This window comes from Pogoniulus pusillus, chromosome 6 (genome assembly GCF_015220805.1).
Source record: "Pogoniulus pusillus isolate bPogPus1 chromosome 6, bPogPus1.pri, whole genome shotgun sequence".
Taxonomy (NCBI): domain Eukaryota; kingdom Metazoa; phylum Chordata; class Aves; order Piciformes; family Lybiidae; genus Pogoniulus; species Pogoniulus pusillus.
This window is the reverse complement of record NC_087269.1, coordinates 4,186,163-4,202,997: the sequence shown is the minus strand read 5'-3', so window position 1 is coordinate 4,202,997 and position 16,835 is coordinate 4,186,163. Positions and strand designations below refer to the sequence as shown.

At 48.8% G+C, this 16,835-nt stretch overlaps 1 protein-coding gene and 1 long non-coding RNA gene across 2 annotated transcripts in view; one reads left to right on the top strand and one right to left on the bottom strand.

The window, feature by feature from the left end:
- LOC135176444 (uncharacterized) overlaps window positions 1-15,595 on the bottom strand; it is a 56,311-nt gene extending 40,716 nt beyond the window's left edge. The window contains exon 1 of the long non-coding RNA XR_010302651.1: window positions 15,385-15,595. This is a non-coding gene — a long non-coding RNA (uncharacterized LOC135176444). The remainder of the gene's footprint in view (window positions 1-15,384) is intronic.
- A 998-nt stretch (window positions 15,596-16,593) lies between these two features.
- INPP5F (inositol polyphosphate-5-phosphatase F) overlaps window positions 16,594-16,835 on the top strand; it is a 61,418-nt gene continuing 61,176 nt past the window's right edge. The window contains exon 1 of the mRNA XM_064144260.1: window positions 16,594-16,807. Coding sequence (XP_064000330.1) covers window positions 16,711-16,807 — 97 coding nt within the window. The 5' untranslated portion in view covers window positions 16,594-16,710. The remainder of the gene's footprint in view (window positions 16,808-16,835) is intronic.

Below are 16,835 nucleotides of genomic sequence, written 5' to 3'. Positions count from 1 at the left end.
GCAGGGATAGACACATTAAAGTATTTAAGGTACCTTAAATATTAACTACCTAGCAACAAGTCCCTGCTTACCTCAAGGAAAATATGCACCACCAGGGAAGGCAGAAATAATGGCAATCATTATGATGATGATGATGATGATGTTCCTTTTTATTTTCCCAGTAACAATTAGACCCATTGGATTGCTACATAACATAGGATTACATGCACAGAGAATCCCTCCCTTAAATAGTTGATGCTTGACTGCACTATGAAACAATTTATGGCTATGGAATTAGATGATAAGTATTTGACAGAGCTGAAAAACTGGTTCTCTGCAGCATGGGATTCTAGTTCCTCCTCTGCCTCTGATTTACAGCATGACCATACACCTGTGTCCCATTTTGGAGCTTCATGGCCCTTTGAGCTAGATTTCTAGCTCAGACATAGAAAAATTGGGAACTTAGAAGTGAAAGCTCTGAGTGGAGAGGTGAACATTCCAGGGATAGGCCATAAAATGGCAACAATAGATAAGTTAATATAATTTCTTTGGAGCATCAAGAGCTTTATGTCTGGAAGCACAGCTTGGACCTTCCCCTTGCTGCTTCTGCTGTGCCTGCTGCTATCTTCCACCACCGCTGTTTTGGCTGCTGCTGCTTTGCTGCTTCACCATCTCTTGACCCCTTCCCAAGCTTCCTTAAGGTTATCATATTTCTATAGTAGTTTATTCTTCTTATACTGATATATTTAGTTTAAACTGTACACAACTACAATTTGATTTTTTTCTCCAACTTTCCAGTTGTAGTGAATTTACTTTATTGGAAGAGGGATCCGCTCTAACCTAGCACAAGCTTGCATTTATTGTGCAGTGCCACAGCCCAAGCAAAGGCAATCTGAAGTACATTACATGACATCATTTGACAAGAGAGGCAGGAGTGGCTGTGAGCTGTGAGCCTTTGTTTCCCTTTGCTGCTGCTTATGTCATTAACCTTCTCCTACGTTACTCTGACAGTGACCTATGGTGCACTGGCCGGAGGAGCTCCCAGTGGGTTACAGCAGCACCACCACACATTCCAAGTGTGTGAGCCTGAAGGCAGAATTTCCTCCTGCAGTATTTGCAAAGCAGCTGAAAGGGCTGTGACAAAAAATGGGTTCCAGCAACAGCTAAACCAACTTTCTAATCCTGTGTGTGCTCATTAGAGAAGCGAGCAGACGTGCAGGTAGGATGCTTGCATGCTGCAGGGGCAGGCTATAGGAGATGCATACATTCCTCACCTGGAATATTGCCTTCAGTTCTGGGCTCCCCAGCTCAGGAGGGACAGGGATCTATGTGAAAGAGTCCATTGGATGGCTATGAACATGACAAAGGGGCTGGAGCAGAGCCCTACGAGGAGAGGCTGAGGGACCTGGGGTTGTTTGATCTGGTGAGGAGAAGACTGAGCAGGGATCTAACCAATGTTTATAAATACCTGAAGGCTGGGGGGTCAGGAGAGGGAGGCAAACTCTTCTCACCTGCAAACAGCGACAGGAAAAGGGGTAATGGATGTAAAGTACAGCACAGGAAGTTCCACCTCGACAAGGTTTAACTCTACCAGCAATCCTAATCCATCCATCTCTACCTGCCTCAAAAGAAATACAAGCCTGCAGACCTGGGCAGAATGAGCCCTGGATTTTTCCAGCAGCACTTCCAGACTGAATTCTAGCAGCAGTTCTTACTGCCTGCAGGCTTGAAACTAGGCACAATCAAAATGAGGGGAAAGATAGTACATTACAGTAGGAAAAACACTGAGCAAAGTGGTTTTAGTTTCAAATACCTTATTCTCAGTGACACCTACTTTTGGGACTGTTGAACAGGTTGGATGGTAGGCTTGGCTTTTATGTGGTTAGGCTTGGCTTTTCAGCAGGAGGGAATGAATCAGCCCATTACAAAATCAGGCCTTACATTAATGCTCACCCAGAACAAGTTTGTAGCTTTCATTCATTCACTGGAGTTTGTGCTTTTCTTGAATGAGCAATGCAGAATTAGGCACATCTTTATTATCTTCTGTGAGTGTGTATTGAGCTTACTTCTGACAAACCAGCACTTTACTACAACTCATACTTTACTGTTCTTGGCAGTGCTTGAAAAATGCACCAGTGCATAACTTACAGAGGTGTTTCCAGACACTTGATTCAGCTGGGGCCACAGCTGGGAGTACAAACTGCTCCTTTTGTGCTGGTGGTTTGCTAGCTTCAGGACACACCACTTGGGAAAACTCACTGACACCACTCCAGCAGAGGATCTCTACCAAGTGGCATGCAGAGGAAGGTGAGGGAAGAGAAAAGCTCACTTAAAGAGTGATGTGTTCCAAGCAAATGTCTCTCCTTAAGAAAAAAAGTGTTCTCAGGGTTTTGCAGGGAGACCTAAAGCATTTATAATAGATTGATTCAGATTTTGTACCATCCAAGCTCCTTCATCTGGAGGATGAAACTCTCCCAGTGTCACGTGGTGATAGCTCTGATTTCTGTCCCTAAGTTTTCCAGGGTGAACTTTGCCTGAGTCTCCAGTAGTTGTTGACAGAGCCTGATCCAACAGTGTAAACAGCTCCTGATGCATACAATGCTTTAGGTTGGCAGGGACCTCAAAAATCATCCAGTTCTGACCCCCTGCCATAGGCAGGGACACCTCGCACCAGAACAGATCCCTCAAGGCCTCATCCAACTTGACTTTGAACACCTCCAGGTAGGCAGCATCCACAACTGCCCAGGGCATCCTTGCCTAGAAGATTCTTCTGACAGTGAGGCAGGAAATCCAGGGAGCTTTTCCCTGTTTTCCCTCAGAGATTTTCTGTCTTGAAGACTCTTCAGATGAAGCTTCCTTTGTTGCCAGAAGTTGGAACAGAATCCAAGTACATTATGTAAATGATGGAGGGGAAAAAAAAGGCCAATTTTTGTGTTAGTTCCTCTGGATGTTTCAGGCATGACTCAAGCAGGGCATGTGCAGAAGGCACATCCTGGCAATGCCAAGCTCTGTGAATCTTTGCAATTGAAATCTAAAGAACTGAAGTTACTTGGGCTTGAGCCAAGAAACATGTTTCCAACTAACTTTGCTTGCAGCACACTGCTCTAATAAAGGCAAAGTCCAATCAGTGGCAGAAAGTGGTAATTTAGCATTTGATGAAAAGCACAACATGAGCCTGCAGTGTGAGTGCAGCCCAGACAGCAACCCTGTGCTGGGCTGCAGCAAGAGCAGTGTGGGCAGCAGGGCAAGGGAGGGGATTCTGCCCCTTGGCTCTGCTCTCCTCAGACCCCACCTGGAGTACTCTGTGCAGTCCTGGAGCCCCCAACACAAGAAGGACATGGAACTGTTGGAGCCAGTCCAGAAGAGGTCGTAAAGATGCTCAGAGGGCTGCAGTAGCTCTGCTACGAGGATAGGCTGGGATAGTTTGGGCTTTGCAGCCTGGAGAAGAGAAGGCTTTGAGGAGACTTTGGAGTGGCCTTCCAGTATGTGAAGGGGGCTAGAGGAGTGCTGGGGAGGGACTATTGACAAGGTCTTGTAATGACAGGATGAAGAGGAATGGGTTTAAAATGTCAGAGGGGAGATTGAAAGCGGATGTTAGGAAGAAGTTGTTTGCAGTGAGGGTGGTGAGACACTGGCACAGGTTGCCCAGGGAGGTTGTGGATCACAGAAGCACAGAATGTGATCTTTGATCTTTGATCACATTCTGCGATTCTGCAGTCCACAAGTTCCCTGAAGGTGTTCAAGGCCAGGCAGGATGAGGCTTTGAGCGACCTGTTCTAGAGGGAGGTGTCGGTGCCTATGGCGGGGGGGGGGGGGGGGGGGGGGGGTCGAAAGCGATGATCTTTGCGCTCCCTTCCAGTTGAAACCATTCTATTTCTCATGCGGTTACATAAAGCAAAAGGGCTGCTGCAGCGCCGCTACGAAGCCCAGCATACAGCCTGCAACTTCACACCATGGCCAAGAGAGCTTCCCCGGGGGCCAGCCCGGGCACAGCTGCCCGTTCCGTTCCGTTCCGTTCCGTTCCGCTCCCGCCGCCCGTTCCGCCGCCGTTATCCACACTCCGCACTTCCACCTGTGACGCCAACGAGAGGTTGACGTCGGACCCGGGACGACAACGGCGCCCAGCGACCAGCAGAGGGCGACGGAGTCCCGCGGGTGGTGCCGCCGTCCGGCAGCCGCCGAGCTCGCAGGAGGAGCTGCAGGTTACGGCGTTCCTCTGACTGTGGGTGCCCAGGTGGCCAAGGAGGACAATGGCATCCTGGCCTGTACCAGGAACGGTGCGGCCAGCAGGGCCAGGGTAGTGCTTCTGTCCTGTACTCAGCAATGGTTAGGCCACAGCTTGAGTCCTGTGCCCAGTTCAGGGCCACTCCATTTAAGAAAGATATTGAGATGCTGGAAGGTGCCCAGAGAAGGGCACCAAGGCTTGGGAGGGGCTGGAGCACAGTGAGGAGAGGCTGAGGGAGCTGGGGGTGTGCAGCCTGCAGAAGAGGAGGCTCAGGGCAGAGCTCATTGCTGTCTGCAGCTGCCTGTAGGGAGGCTGTAACCAGGTGGGGTTGGTCTCTTCTGCCAGGCACCCAGGGACAGAACAAGAGGACACAGCCTCAAGCTGTGCCAGGACAGGTTCAGGCTGGATGCTAGGAAAAAGTTCTTGCCAGCAAGAGTGATTGGCACTGGAATGGGCTGCCTGGGGAGGTGGTGGAGTCGCCATCCCTGGAGGTGTTTAAGAGGAAGCTGGATGAGGCACTTGGTGCCATTGTTCAGTTAACTCGAAGGTGTTAGGTGAGAGGTTGAACCTCTAAGGTCTTTTCCAACCTGGTTAATTCTGTGATTCTGTGAAAGGTAGAGCAAGCTACCCTAGGAAAACAATGTGAAATTAGGAATAGGGACACCCTGGGAAACAAGCCAGTGAAGCCTCAGGCACAGCTGCTTTCCCAGAAACAAGAAGGAACCATGTCCCTTAGAACCACATCCGTGCATCTTTAAACAACCTCAGGGTTGGTTATCCAAGCTTATTCCAGTGTTTGAGAAGCCTTTCAGTGGAGAACTTTCTTCTAATAACCAGTCTAAACCACCCCTGATGCAACTTGAGAGCAGTTTCTCTTATCCCATCATTTATTCCTAGGAAGAAGAGATCAACACTACCTTTGTAATTTAATATTTCCACATCACTCAATCCAAGCTCCTTTCAGGCAGTTGTAGAGAGCAATGAGATCTCCTCGCAGCCTCCTTCTCTCCAGACAGCCTCAGTTCCCTCAGCTGCTCTTCACCAGCCCTGTTCTCCAGACCCTTCAGCAGCTTTGTTGCCTTCCTCTGAAGACTCCTCAGCACTTCAATATCTCTTGTACTGAAGGCCCCGAAACTGAACTTAGTGTTCAAGGTGTACTTACTCAACTAGTTTCAAAATGGTATGGCCAGGACAAGGGGCACTGGCTGGAAGCTGAGGCAGAGGAAGTTTCATGCAAACATGAGGAGGATTTTTTTCCCTGTGAGGGTGACAAAACATTGGGACAGGCTGCCCAGGGGGGTTGTGGAGTCTCCTTCTTGAGATATTCAAGACCTGCCTGCACACATTCCTGTGTGATCTGCTCTAGGTGATCATAGAATCATAGAATCAGAGAATCAACCAGGTTGGAAGAGATCTCCAAGATCATCCAGTCCAACCTAGCACCCAGCCCTAGCCAGTCAACCAGACCATGGCACTAAGTGCCTCATCCAGGCTTGGCTTCAACACCTCCAGGGACAGTGCCTCCACCACCTCCCTGGGCAGCCCATTCCAATGCCAATCACTCTCTCTGCCAACAACTTCCTCCTAACATCCAGCCTGTACTTCCCCCTGCTCTAGCAGGAAGATTGGACTGGATGAGCTTTCAAGGTCCCTTCCAGCCCCTGACATTCTGTGATCCCAAAGTACTTTCCAGACATGAAATAACCCACAAGGACAGGTTATGTGCTTACTATTGCAGTTCACAAGTGGCATGGTAAATTATTTGCAGTAGCAGTGGTATAACTGGCACTTGGTGCCATGGTCTAGCCTTGAGCTCTGTGGTAAAGGGTTGGATTTGATGATCTATGAGGTCTCTTCCAACCTTGGTGATACTGTGATACTGTGATAACCCAGTGGTGTTGACTCCCCTTCCCTCCTTGAATCCTTTTCCTGAGGCATTATCCTGCTGTGCCAGGACATAAGGTTTTCTATTTTATCTTCCATAAGCTGAATCTAAATATGTTGAATGAAACTGAAGGCTACATGGCTACTTAAAATGACATAAATCCAGCTGAGAATCAAATCTGTGACTACAGCTGGTTTTCTTAGCTTGAAATTGTGCTTGCCAGTGGATGCTGTCTTTGGGTAAGAACAAGGCAGTATCTTCTGTTTTAAAGATTCTGTGCACATTTCTATAGAGAGTCTGTATTTATCTTTTTCACTGTAATTAACATTGAGGCTTGAGGCAAATCAAATCAGCCAAACAGAACAATTGCATGCATAATGCACCAGTTGGTCTCAGAAACCTCATTTCAAACCCTTTGAGCTGAGCAGAAGAGTTATTTGAGGACTTGCTCATGTTTGTTTTCTCAGTTGTTTCTTTTTCTCTGGGGGTGGGGAGAGGAGAGTTGGGCACATTCAGAGCTACTGCCTCTGGAAAGAAGTAAACATGGCTGGTTAGGGGGTGTAAATGGCATACCAACCTCCTGGATTTTCCTTCCTTTTCTTACAGAATGGTTTAGATTGGTACAGCTCATCCAGTTATGACCCCCTGCCATAACCAGGGACACCTCTCACTAGAACAGGTCACTCAAGGCCTCATCCAACCTGGCTTTGAGCACCCACAACTCCCTGGGCAACCTGTGCCAGTGTCTCACCACCCTCACTGGAAAGGATTTCTTCCTAATATCCAGTTTCAATCTCCCCCCTGCCAGTTTAAACCTATTACTCCTCATCCTGTCATTACAAGATCTTGTAAATAGTCCCAAATAGTACAAAAGTGGGGAGGTAGCTGACAGCCCTCAGGCTGTGCTGACCTGGACAGGCTGAGAGCTGGGAGAATGCAAATCTTATGAAGTTCAATAAGGACAAGTGCAGGGTCCTCCATCTGGGGAGGAACAAAAACAGGCACCAGCACAGGTGCTAAGATCATCCAGTCCAACCTATCCCCCAGCCCTAGCCAGTTAACTAGACCATGGCACTAAGTGCCTCATCCAGGCTTTGCTTCAACACCTCCAGGGACAGTGCCTCCACCACCTCCCTGGGCAGCCCATTCCAATGCCAATCACTCTCTCTGTGAAGAACTTCCTCCTAACATCCAGCCTGTACTTTCCCTAGCACAACTTGAGACTGTGTCCCCTTGTTCTATTGCTGGTTGCCTGGGAGAAGAGGCCAACCCCACCTGTCTTCAATGTCCCTTCAGGTAGTTGTAGACACCAATGAGGTCCCCCCTGAGTCTCCTCTTCTCTAGGCTAAGCACCCCCAGCTCCCTCAGCATCTCCTCATAGGGTTTGTGTTCCAGGCCCCTCGCCAGCTTTGTTGCCCTTCTCTGGACACGTTCCAGCACCTCAACATCTCTCTTGAATTGAGGGGCCCAGGACTGGACATAGCACTCAAGGTGTGCCCTGACCAGTGCTGAGTACAGGGATAGACTTTGCTTTCATTTATCTGCATATGAGCATAAACTTTCACTATAGCAGCTGAAAACATTTCACACATGTCAACAGAATGCCTCCGCAAAGCAAGGCAACACTACCTTCAGTCATACATGTCAAAGAGAGGCACAGAGATCTTAAACTATAAATCCAAAGCTAGGCACACAGGACAAGGATTCAGATTTTCTGCTTTTCAGCCCTCATTTTTAGTTTTATGTCTATCTTCTTTCTCTAGGTTTTACAAAGACCTACATATCATTGCACAAGAAATGCAAAGCCAGCAATAAACAATTTAAGCCTGTGTAGAGCAATGATCATCCTGGTTGTCCAAATATAGAGCATAATCTCACAGGAAAATAAAGTTCTTTTAATCTTCTGGTTTAGCCCTTTGAGAATCATAAGAATTCTAATTACCAGTGCAGTACTTATCTGAGCATCAAGAGCTTGAGGATTGCAAATTCTACAGAGAACTTTTTTATCCACATTCTACAGATAAAGGAAAAGTTGATAGTGGTTTTTTTGACCTAAATTACTGCCTGCCATCTAGAGATTCTGCTCTCAGGAGGAAGGGACTCAATGTCACTCTTAGCACTTCATACATCCCTGCTGATATGTTTATCTTTAGTACAACTGCAGCTTCACACAGAGGCTGAGTCTGACCACAGAGTATGTAAGTCAGGCAGGTTTTGGTATGGCTCTGTATGTCTGTTAGAATAATTGCAATCTGTGGTGTTAAAAAGAACTCACTTCAACCAGCATACCTGTGCTGGCAAATCTGCTGAGATACACAAAGCTTACAGAATGTCACTCTTCCTGTTCCAGCTTGTAGCATTTGGGAAAGTGAAGTGTAGTCTCTGGAAAAGCTGCTTTGGATGGCACCTTCTGTGCCTCATCTATGTACCTCATAGCTGCTCTATGTATGGATGAGTGCAGGAATTGGATTCTTTGCAGATGAAACGAAGCCAAAAGATGCATTCCAGGTCTGCATCTGATGTGCTTCAGTTGCTAAGTGGTTTGTAGGACAAAACTAGATCCCACTGTAAATGAAAGTCCTGGAACATGCATAGTGCAGAATCAATTTTTAATGCCTTGCTCTTTTCAAACAAGTCAGAAGCTCACAGGATCACAGGCTCACAGGATGTCAGGGGTTGGAAGGGGCCCAAACAGATCATCCAGTCCAACACCACTGCCACAGCAGCCCAAACAGATCATCCAGTCCAACACCACTGCCACACAGCCATACAATCTAGCTCAGGTCACACAGGAACACATCCAGACAGGCCTGGAAAGGCTCCACAGAAGGAGACTCTACAACCGCCCTGGACAGCCTGTTCCAGTGTTCTGTGACCCTTCCAGTCAAGAAGTTCCCCCTTGTGTTGAGGTGGAACCTCCTGTGCTGCAGCTTCCATCCATTGCTCCTTGTCCTATCCCAGGGAGCAGAGCCTGTCCCCCCCTGTCCCCTGTCCTGACCCTCAGCCCTCAGAGATTTATAAACATTTATCAAATTCCCCTTCAGTCTTCTCTTCTCCAGACTAAGCAGCCCCAGGTCCCTCAGCCTCTCCTCATCAGGCAGTGCTCCAGTCCCCTCATCATCAGAAGCCAGATTCTTAATGCCAGCTGTGTTGTGCTTGAAGTCATGCAATCACAGGATTGTCTAGGTTGGAAAAAAACTTTAAGATCACCAAGTGCAACCATTAAATCCTCTCCCATTTCAGTGCTAATGTAGGCATGGTTGGTGTTGGCACATTTGTAATACAGACATGGCCTGATTCTGCACGGTCTGGCAACTCAATGAATTGGCAAGTGATTGGCACTCAATTCTGACCCTAAAAAATCAGGCCTTTTGCATTCAATAAGGGCCAGGTAGGTTACTGCTTCTCTAGTTAGCACTCTTTGGAGTTCCAGTTTTGTGAACAGCATTTCAGTGGATTGTTTGGCATCTGCATTAGTTCCCTGAATTCAGTTCACAATATGCTGCACAAATGCTTGTGGCTATGCAGTGCAGGCATGGTACAGGAATAGAAACACACAGCTGGGAAGGAGGAAATGATGATTTAAGCTGGCTTTAGCAGTATTGTTGCTGAATGTCACAGCACGTCAAACCTTACTCTGAAAACTTCCCTCTGGAGCACTTCTGGGATAAGGAAAGGAGAATTCAACACCAAATCAAATGATTGTATAGGCTGCTGCTGCAACTATGCAACTAGACGTGCTATTTTAGAAGCAAGATAGTCACACTGGGGGAAATTAAGTCAGCTAGAGTGATAGAATATAAATATTATGTATTAAAAATGTATTAGTTGAATGGAATACCAAAGTATGCTTCTTCACAACCTGGTCATGCTGAAATCTGCTGTGTAACTAGCAGAGCCCCCCAGGGATCAGTGCTGGGTCCAGTCCTTTTCAACATCTGCATCAATGATGTTGATGAGGGGACAGACAGACAGAGTCTGCTCAGCAAGTTTGCTGATGGTACCAAAACTGGGAGGCTTGGCTGAGACACCCAAAGGCTGTAAGGCCATTCGGTGAGACCTGGACAGGTTGAGAGCTGGGCACAGAGGAACGTAATGAGGTTTAACAAGGGTAAGTGCAGAGCCCTGCACCTGGGGAGGAGTAATAAACTGCACCAGTACAGGCTGGGAGGTGATCTGCTGGAGAGTAGCCCTGTGGAGAAGGACCTGGGAGTGCTGGTAGACAAGTTCTGCATGGGACAGCAGTGTGCCCTTGTGGCCAAGAAGGCCAATGGGATCCTGGGATGCATTAAAAGGAGTGTCGCCAGCAGATAAAGGGAGGTTCTCTGTCCTTCTACTCTGCCCTGGTGAGACCTCACCTGGAATATTGCTTTCAGTTTTGGGCTCCCCAATTCAGGAGGGACAGGAATCTACTGGAGAGAGTCCAATGGAGGGCTAGGAAGATGCTCAAGGGGCTGGAGCACTGCCTTGTGGGGAGAGACTAAGTGACCTGAGTCTGTTTGGTCTGGTGAAGAGAAGACTTAGAGGGGATCTAATCAGTATTTATAAATATCTGAGAGCTGGGGATTAAGAGGGAGGGGACAAACTCTTATCAGTTATGCACTGTGATAGGACAAGGGGCAATGGATGTAAACTGCAGCACAGGAAGTTCCACCTCAACATGAGGAAGAATTTCTTTACCGTAAGGGTTGCAGAGCACTGGCACAGGCTGCTCAGAGAGGTTGTGGAGTCTCCTTCTCTGCAGACTTTCCAGGCCTGTCTGGATGTGTTCCTGTGCAATGTGTGCTAGATTCTATAGTCCTGAAGTGTCAGGGGAGTTGGATTGGACGATCTCTGGAGGTCCATTCCAACTCCTAACATTCTGTGATCCTGTGAAATCCTGGAGTGCTGAGACCACTGGCTTCCAGGTTGCTCAGGAACATCTCATCTCTTATATTCCATCCCTCAACATCTAATTTTGTTATTGCTCCTTGTCTTTTTTAACTGCTCTGAATCTCTGGCATCTGAACAGTCATCATGCTCTGGTTTTGTATAGCACCTAGCACAGTACAGGTCCTTATCCACAACAAGAGTTCCTGCATGCAATGAAAGCAATGTATAACAATGTAATGTAAGCAGTGTATAATAATATAATGTAAACAACATATAATAACCAACAAACATCACATAAATTAATGTACCATAAGAAAGGGGAGCAGGAGTGTGGTGGTAGGCTTGATGGGCCAAACATGGGCTTATCCATGTTGGCTTGCCCAGACACATTCCCCTGCTCCCCCTATTTCTGTGCTGGGAAGGGGAGGGGAGGGGGTGAGGTGGGAGGGGAGGGTGAAAGCCCTGGCTTCACCTGATATGGTGAGGCCTGGCAAAGTGCCACTCTGACTGGCCAATCTGTGTCCAATGCCCCATTAGTCTCAGGCTGGATGTTGGTAAAAAGGACAAGCAGGTAGCACAGGGGCTGCTGCAGCTTCATTTTGAATCCTGAATTTGCCTGGAGAGCTTACCAGGAGTAGGCTCTAAATGCCTGCATGATCAGCCTGCATAGCCAGCCAGACATTGTGCTGAGACTGCACATCATAAGACATCCTGCCTGCATCTGAAAGTCTCCTGCTAAGACTAGAATTCCTGGAGATACAAAGATTGTCCAGAGGAGCCAGGAGAAAAGGTTAGAGATTATCTGCCTCCTTTCCCCAGAAGTCTGAGAAGAATCAAGTCTCAGCAGCCAACAAGACAGAGTTCCATGTGGTTTGGGTACTGTCTGATTTATACTTTTTATACAAGTATTTCCCAGAGTATTTACTACTGAAGTTACATTTACAAGTACTCCATAAGTGTTCTGCTGTCACAAACAAATCTCTTTTTATCTGCTATGTCACTTGATCAAAAGAGCTTGCTGTGTCACTGCAGTTTTGAGAAGGTTCCCCCTCAAAGTCAACTTCTCAGAGTGCCTGTTTAACAGAATCACAGAAACATCCAGGTTGGAGAAGACCCTCAGGATCACCAAGTCCAACCTAACACATAATGCAACCTCTCCAAAAAGCACACAAAAGCCTTTTTTTTTTTTTTTCCAGAAGTGGAAAGTAACTAAAGAACCCTTCTTGCATCATCATTTATGAACCACCTCAAACAGTCAAGGAGCCATCACAGAATCATAGAATGGCTTAGGTTGGAAGGGACCTCAAAGATCATCCAGTTTTAACACCCTGCCATAGACAGTGATACCTCCCACTAGAACAGGTCACTCAAGGCCCCATACAACCTGGCCTTCAACACCTCCAAGGAAGGAGCATCCACAGCCTCCCTGGCAACCTGTGCCAGTAAATATCTGGTGATGGATTAGGGAAATTAAAGGATCTGACTGGAACAGCATAGAAGTCATGATCCGTGGATTTAAGACACTATGGGTATAAAATCATACTCCTGTATTAGTAGGAACAGATTAGAAACACCTGACTTACAGGAACAGGCAAACCAGTTTGTCCTGTCTGTAAAAAGCACAGCTTGCAGGAAAACCAGGAGGCACAACCAGAGGTCAGCCTGATTGAATTGGGAAAACCTAACTAAGCTCAAATGCCAAAAGGGAAGATATGGAAGGTGCAAGTGGGTAGGGACTACCAAGGACAAATGCAGATGCATTGTCTGAGCACACAGGGACGAAAATTGAAAGGGCAAAGCATGGCTAGATTGAAACCTGGCAAGGAGTATGAAGGGTAACAAGAATCATAGAATCAGTCAGGGTTGGAAGAGACCACAAGGAGCATCTAGTTCCAACCCTCCTGCCTTGGGCAGGGACACTCTACCCTAGATCAGGCTGGCCACGGCCTCATCCAACCTGGCCTTAAACACCTCCAGGGAAGGAGGGACAAAGGGAAGCAGAAACCCCTGGCAGGGAAGGGAAATTCCTAAAATGGATCTGCTACTGTCAGAACAGACTCATTCTGGAATCTCTGCTCTCAGCTGCTAGTTCCCATGCCCCAGATGGAGATTTCTACTCTCCTGTTGTGTGCCAAGTGCCAAGTCAACTGCTCATGGAGCCACTCTGAGTGAAAGGAGCCCATTTCAAGGGGCAGGACATCTTTCTTACTGTCATTTTCATATTGATTATCATTTGCTTTTAGAAAATAAAATTCATTACCCCAGTTAAAAGTCTTCAAGGGTTTCTCAGAGAATTCAATGTATGAGTCAAATGCTTACATTTACCCAATGAAATGTAGGAATGGTACCACTGAATAAAGTGTGTATTTGCACTGTTCAGAAAACACCAAATTATTTCAGGCAGGCTGAGGTGTACAACTGACACCTGAAAGAGATTCCTCTACCTCAGGAGAGTCAGCTGCTCAAAAATCTGCCTTGCCTTCCATCTTAGCAAATCTCAGCTCTAAATAATTCTTCTTTCAGGCTTCACACATTTTTCTGTGAGAAGGGGGAGGCTGCAGATACTGCCACTAAGACACCTGCTGCCTGTGACTGAACTATGCAGTGCAAGGCAGGGAAGAGAGAGAAGAGCAAAACAAGAATTGTTTTAACTGTCAGTTGCCAGATTCCTTGCATGGCCACAGAGTGACTTCTCTGCAGGAGAAGCTGCAGTAAAGGCTTTTACTGAGCTCTGAGCATCTGTGAGGCTCTTGCTGTTCCTTTTAAGCAGCTAAAACTAAAAGCAAGACACAACTTTCCCTGCACACCAGGACCTTTCAGTTAGTGACACAAAGTATGTCCCACTGCAATCACAGCTCTGCTGTCTGTTCATTCCACCTGAAATTTCACAATACCTTCTCTACTTGGGCTAGGCTTTATTTATTTTCTGGCACTCACATTTGCAAGAGAGAAAACAGCACACATTGTTCTGCTAAGAAACAAGCTGCAGACCAGTTCATCCCTGTACTGCATTCACATGTATGTTTGATATGGCTTTAAAAACACCTGACATTGTGTTTATGGGAAAATAGAACAGTAACTCAGCAGAGATCTGTTTATTAAAATGCTATAAGAAGCACCTGTGGGAGTGTTCTGAATTACTAGCCCTATCAGCATTGTGCCAATGACACCGACTGCTACAGACAAGAATCAGGCAGGACAGTGCTGGAAGTTACAGGGCATCCACAAAGCACAGCATTTTCAGGACCTGAAGCCAAAAAAAAAGTGCAGTGCATCCTTTTGCATCCCTGCCCAGGGAAGGCCATTTTGAGATACCAGCATCTATTATCATAGAATCACAGAATCAGTCTGGTTGGAAGGGACCACAAGGATCATCTAGTTCCAATCTCCCTGCCATGGGAAGAGACACCCTACCCTAGATCAGGCTGCCCACAGCCTCAGCCAGCTTGGACTGAAACATCTCCAGGGACAGGGCCTCAACCACCTCCATGGGCAACCCATTTCAGGCTCTCACCACTCTCATGCTCAACAACTTCCTCCTCACATCCAGTCTGAACCTACCCATCTCCAGCTGTGCTCCATTCCCCCCAGTCCTGGCACTCCCTGAGAGCCCTCCCCAGCTTTTTTGTAGGCCCCCTTCAGATACTGAAAGGCCATAAGAAGGTCACCTCGCAGCCTCCTCTTCTCTAGACTGCACAGCCCCAGCTCTTTCAGTCTGTCCTCATAGCAGAGCTGCTGCAGCCCTCTGAGCATCCTTGTGGCCCTTCTCTGGACACACTCCAGCATGTCCACATCCTTCTTGAAATGGGGACTCCAGAACTGGATGCAGTACTCCAGGTGGGGTCTCAGCAGAGCAGAGAAGAGAGGGAGAATCACCTCCCTTGATCTGCTGGCCACACTTCTCCTGCTGCAGCCCAGGATCTGGTTGTCCCTCCAGGCTGCAAGTGCACACTGGTGGCTCCTGTTGAGCTTCTCATCCACCAGCACCCCCAAGTCCCTCTCCTCAGGGCTGCTCTCCAGCCACTCACTACCCAGCCTGAATTCGTGCTTGGCATTGCCCTGACACAGATGCAGGACACTGCACTTAGTCTTGTTGAACCTCATGAAGTTGGCTTGTGGCCACCTCTCCAGCCTGTCCAGGTCCTTCTGGATGGCATCCCTGCCCTCCAAATGACCAAATCAAAGAAAGTTCAGTTCCATTCATATTGTTCCTATATTGTTCAGGTGTACTCAGAAAAAAAAAAAAAAAGAGCAGCATTAGAGCAGAGACCTCACATTTGAAAGGAAGACCACAAACTACACTAAAAATAATACAGAGCCTGTTAAGGAACATTAAAAAAATATTGAATAATAAGAACTGTAAACGAAAATAAAATAAACCAATGAGAAAATTCGTTTTCTAGTGCTGTGTGAAACTACTCACATGCATCCTTAATCTCCGAGATACACCGGGGATGTCCTTGCCCCAAACCAAGCTGTTCCCAGTGGGTAGGTGCACGTTGGGGTGCTTTTCATCTATGTCCAGTTCTAGCCTTGAGCTCTGTGGTAAAGGGTTGGACTTGATGATCTGTGAGGTCTCTTCCAACCCTGATGATACTGTGATACTGTGATACTTCAGTTTTATAGGGAAGTGATTCCAGCTTCTGTACAAAGTAACCCCAAAAGCTCTGGGTACCTGTGGCTGAGATGAGTCTGTGGCAGCGATGGGTTCGCTGGTACACTTTGCAGTGTTGCTCGGAGAGGGCAGAGGGTGTAGCTACCCTTCCAGCAAGAGGTGCTCCTTCCTGGATAAATATTTAAAGTCATAATTGAGTCCTGAGCTACGGTGTTGAGTGAGTGCTGCGCTATTTCCTTTCACCCCTAGCTGATAACGCTCTGCCAACCCCTGCCTATTTCCACCAGTTATTGAAGTTGTTGCCTCTGGGGAAAGGATGAGGAAGCTCGGGGACTACCGGCTTGGTTGTGACTTCGGAAAAAGCTGAGGGACTGCAGGCTTTGCTCTGACTCCGCTTACAGCAGATGGTCTCCCGCGGCTTTGCCCCTTGAGTGCCGGAGGCCCTGGGGCAGCCCACAACTTCTCCAGTCACCGGGACACGGCGAGCACAGGCCGGGAGGATCCGGGGCCTCCCGACAGTCAGGCCGGGCCACCCCCGGTGGAAGACCGTCAATGCTGGGCCGCATCGACGCTGAAATAAGGGTGCACGCCTCTCCCTCAGGCCCAGCCAGCCTCGGAGTCCACCGACCACCAGCCACCACCTCAGCCGCCGCTCACGGTCCAAGCCTCTGTGGGGCTGAGCGAGCGGCGGCCGCCGGAGCCCCTCCCCTCGCTCCCCGGAGCCCCGCCCCTCGCTCCCCGCAGCCCCTCCCCTCGCTCCCCGCAGCCCCGCCCCTCGCTCCCCGGAGCCCCGCCCCTCGCAGCCCGGAGCCCCTCCCCTCGCCCCCGCCAGCCCCGCCCCGCTCCGTGCTGCGCCTTTAAGCGCGCGGCCGTGGCGCCGATGGGAGGCGTCACGTGAGGGGGGAGGCGGAGCTGGCGCTCGCGCCCGGGCGGTTGGGGCAGCGCCGCGCGCGGTGCGGCGGCTCGCGCGGGGCCCCGCCCTCTGCTCGGGCGCGCGCCCTGCCCGGCCCTCCCCCTTCCGCCCGCGGCGGCGCGCGGCTGCGGAGCGGCAGGAGCTGCCTCCTGCCTCCCCTGCCTCTCTCCTTCCCCCCAGCCCGGCGGCGGCCGTGGAAAGGAGGGTAGCGGCGTGCGAGGATGGAGCTGTTCCAAGCCAAGGACCACTACATCCTTCAGAGCGGGGAGCGGGCGCTCTGGTGCAGCCGGAGGGACGGCAGCCTGCAGCTGAGAGCCGGTGAGCCCCTGCTGCGGCAGCGGGGCTG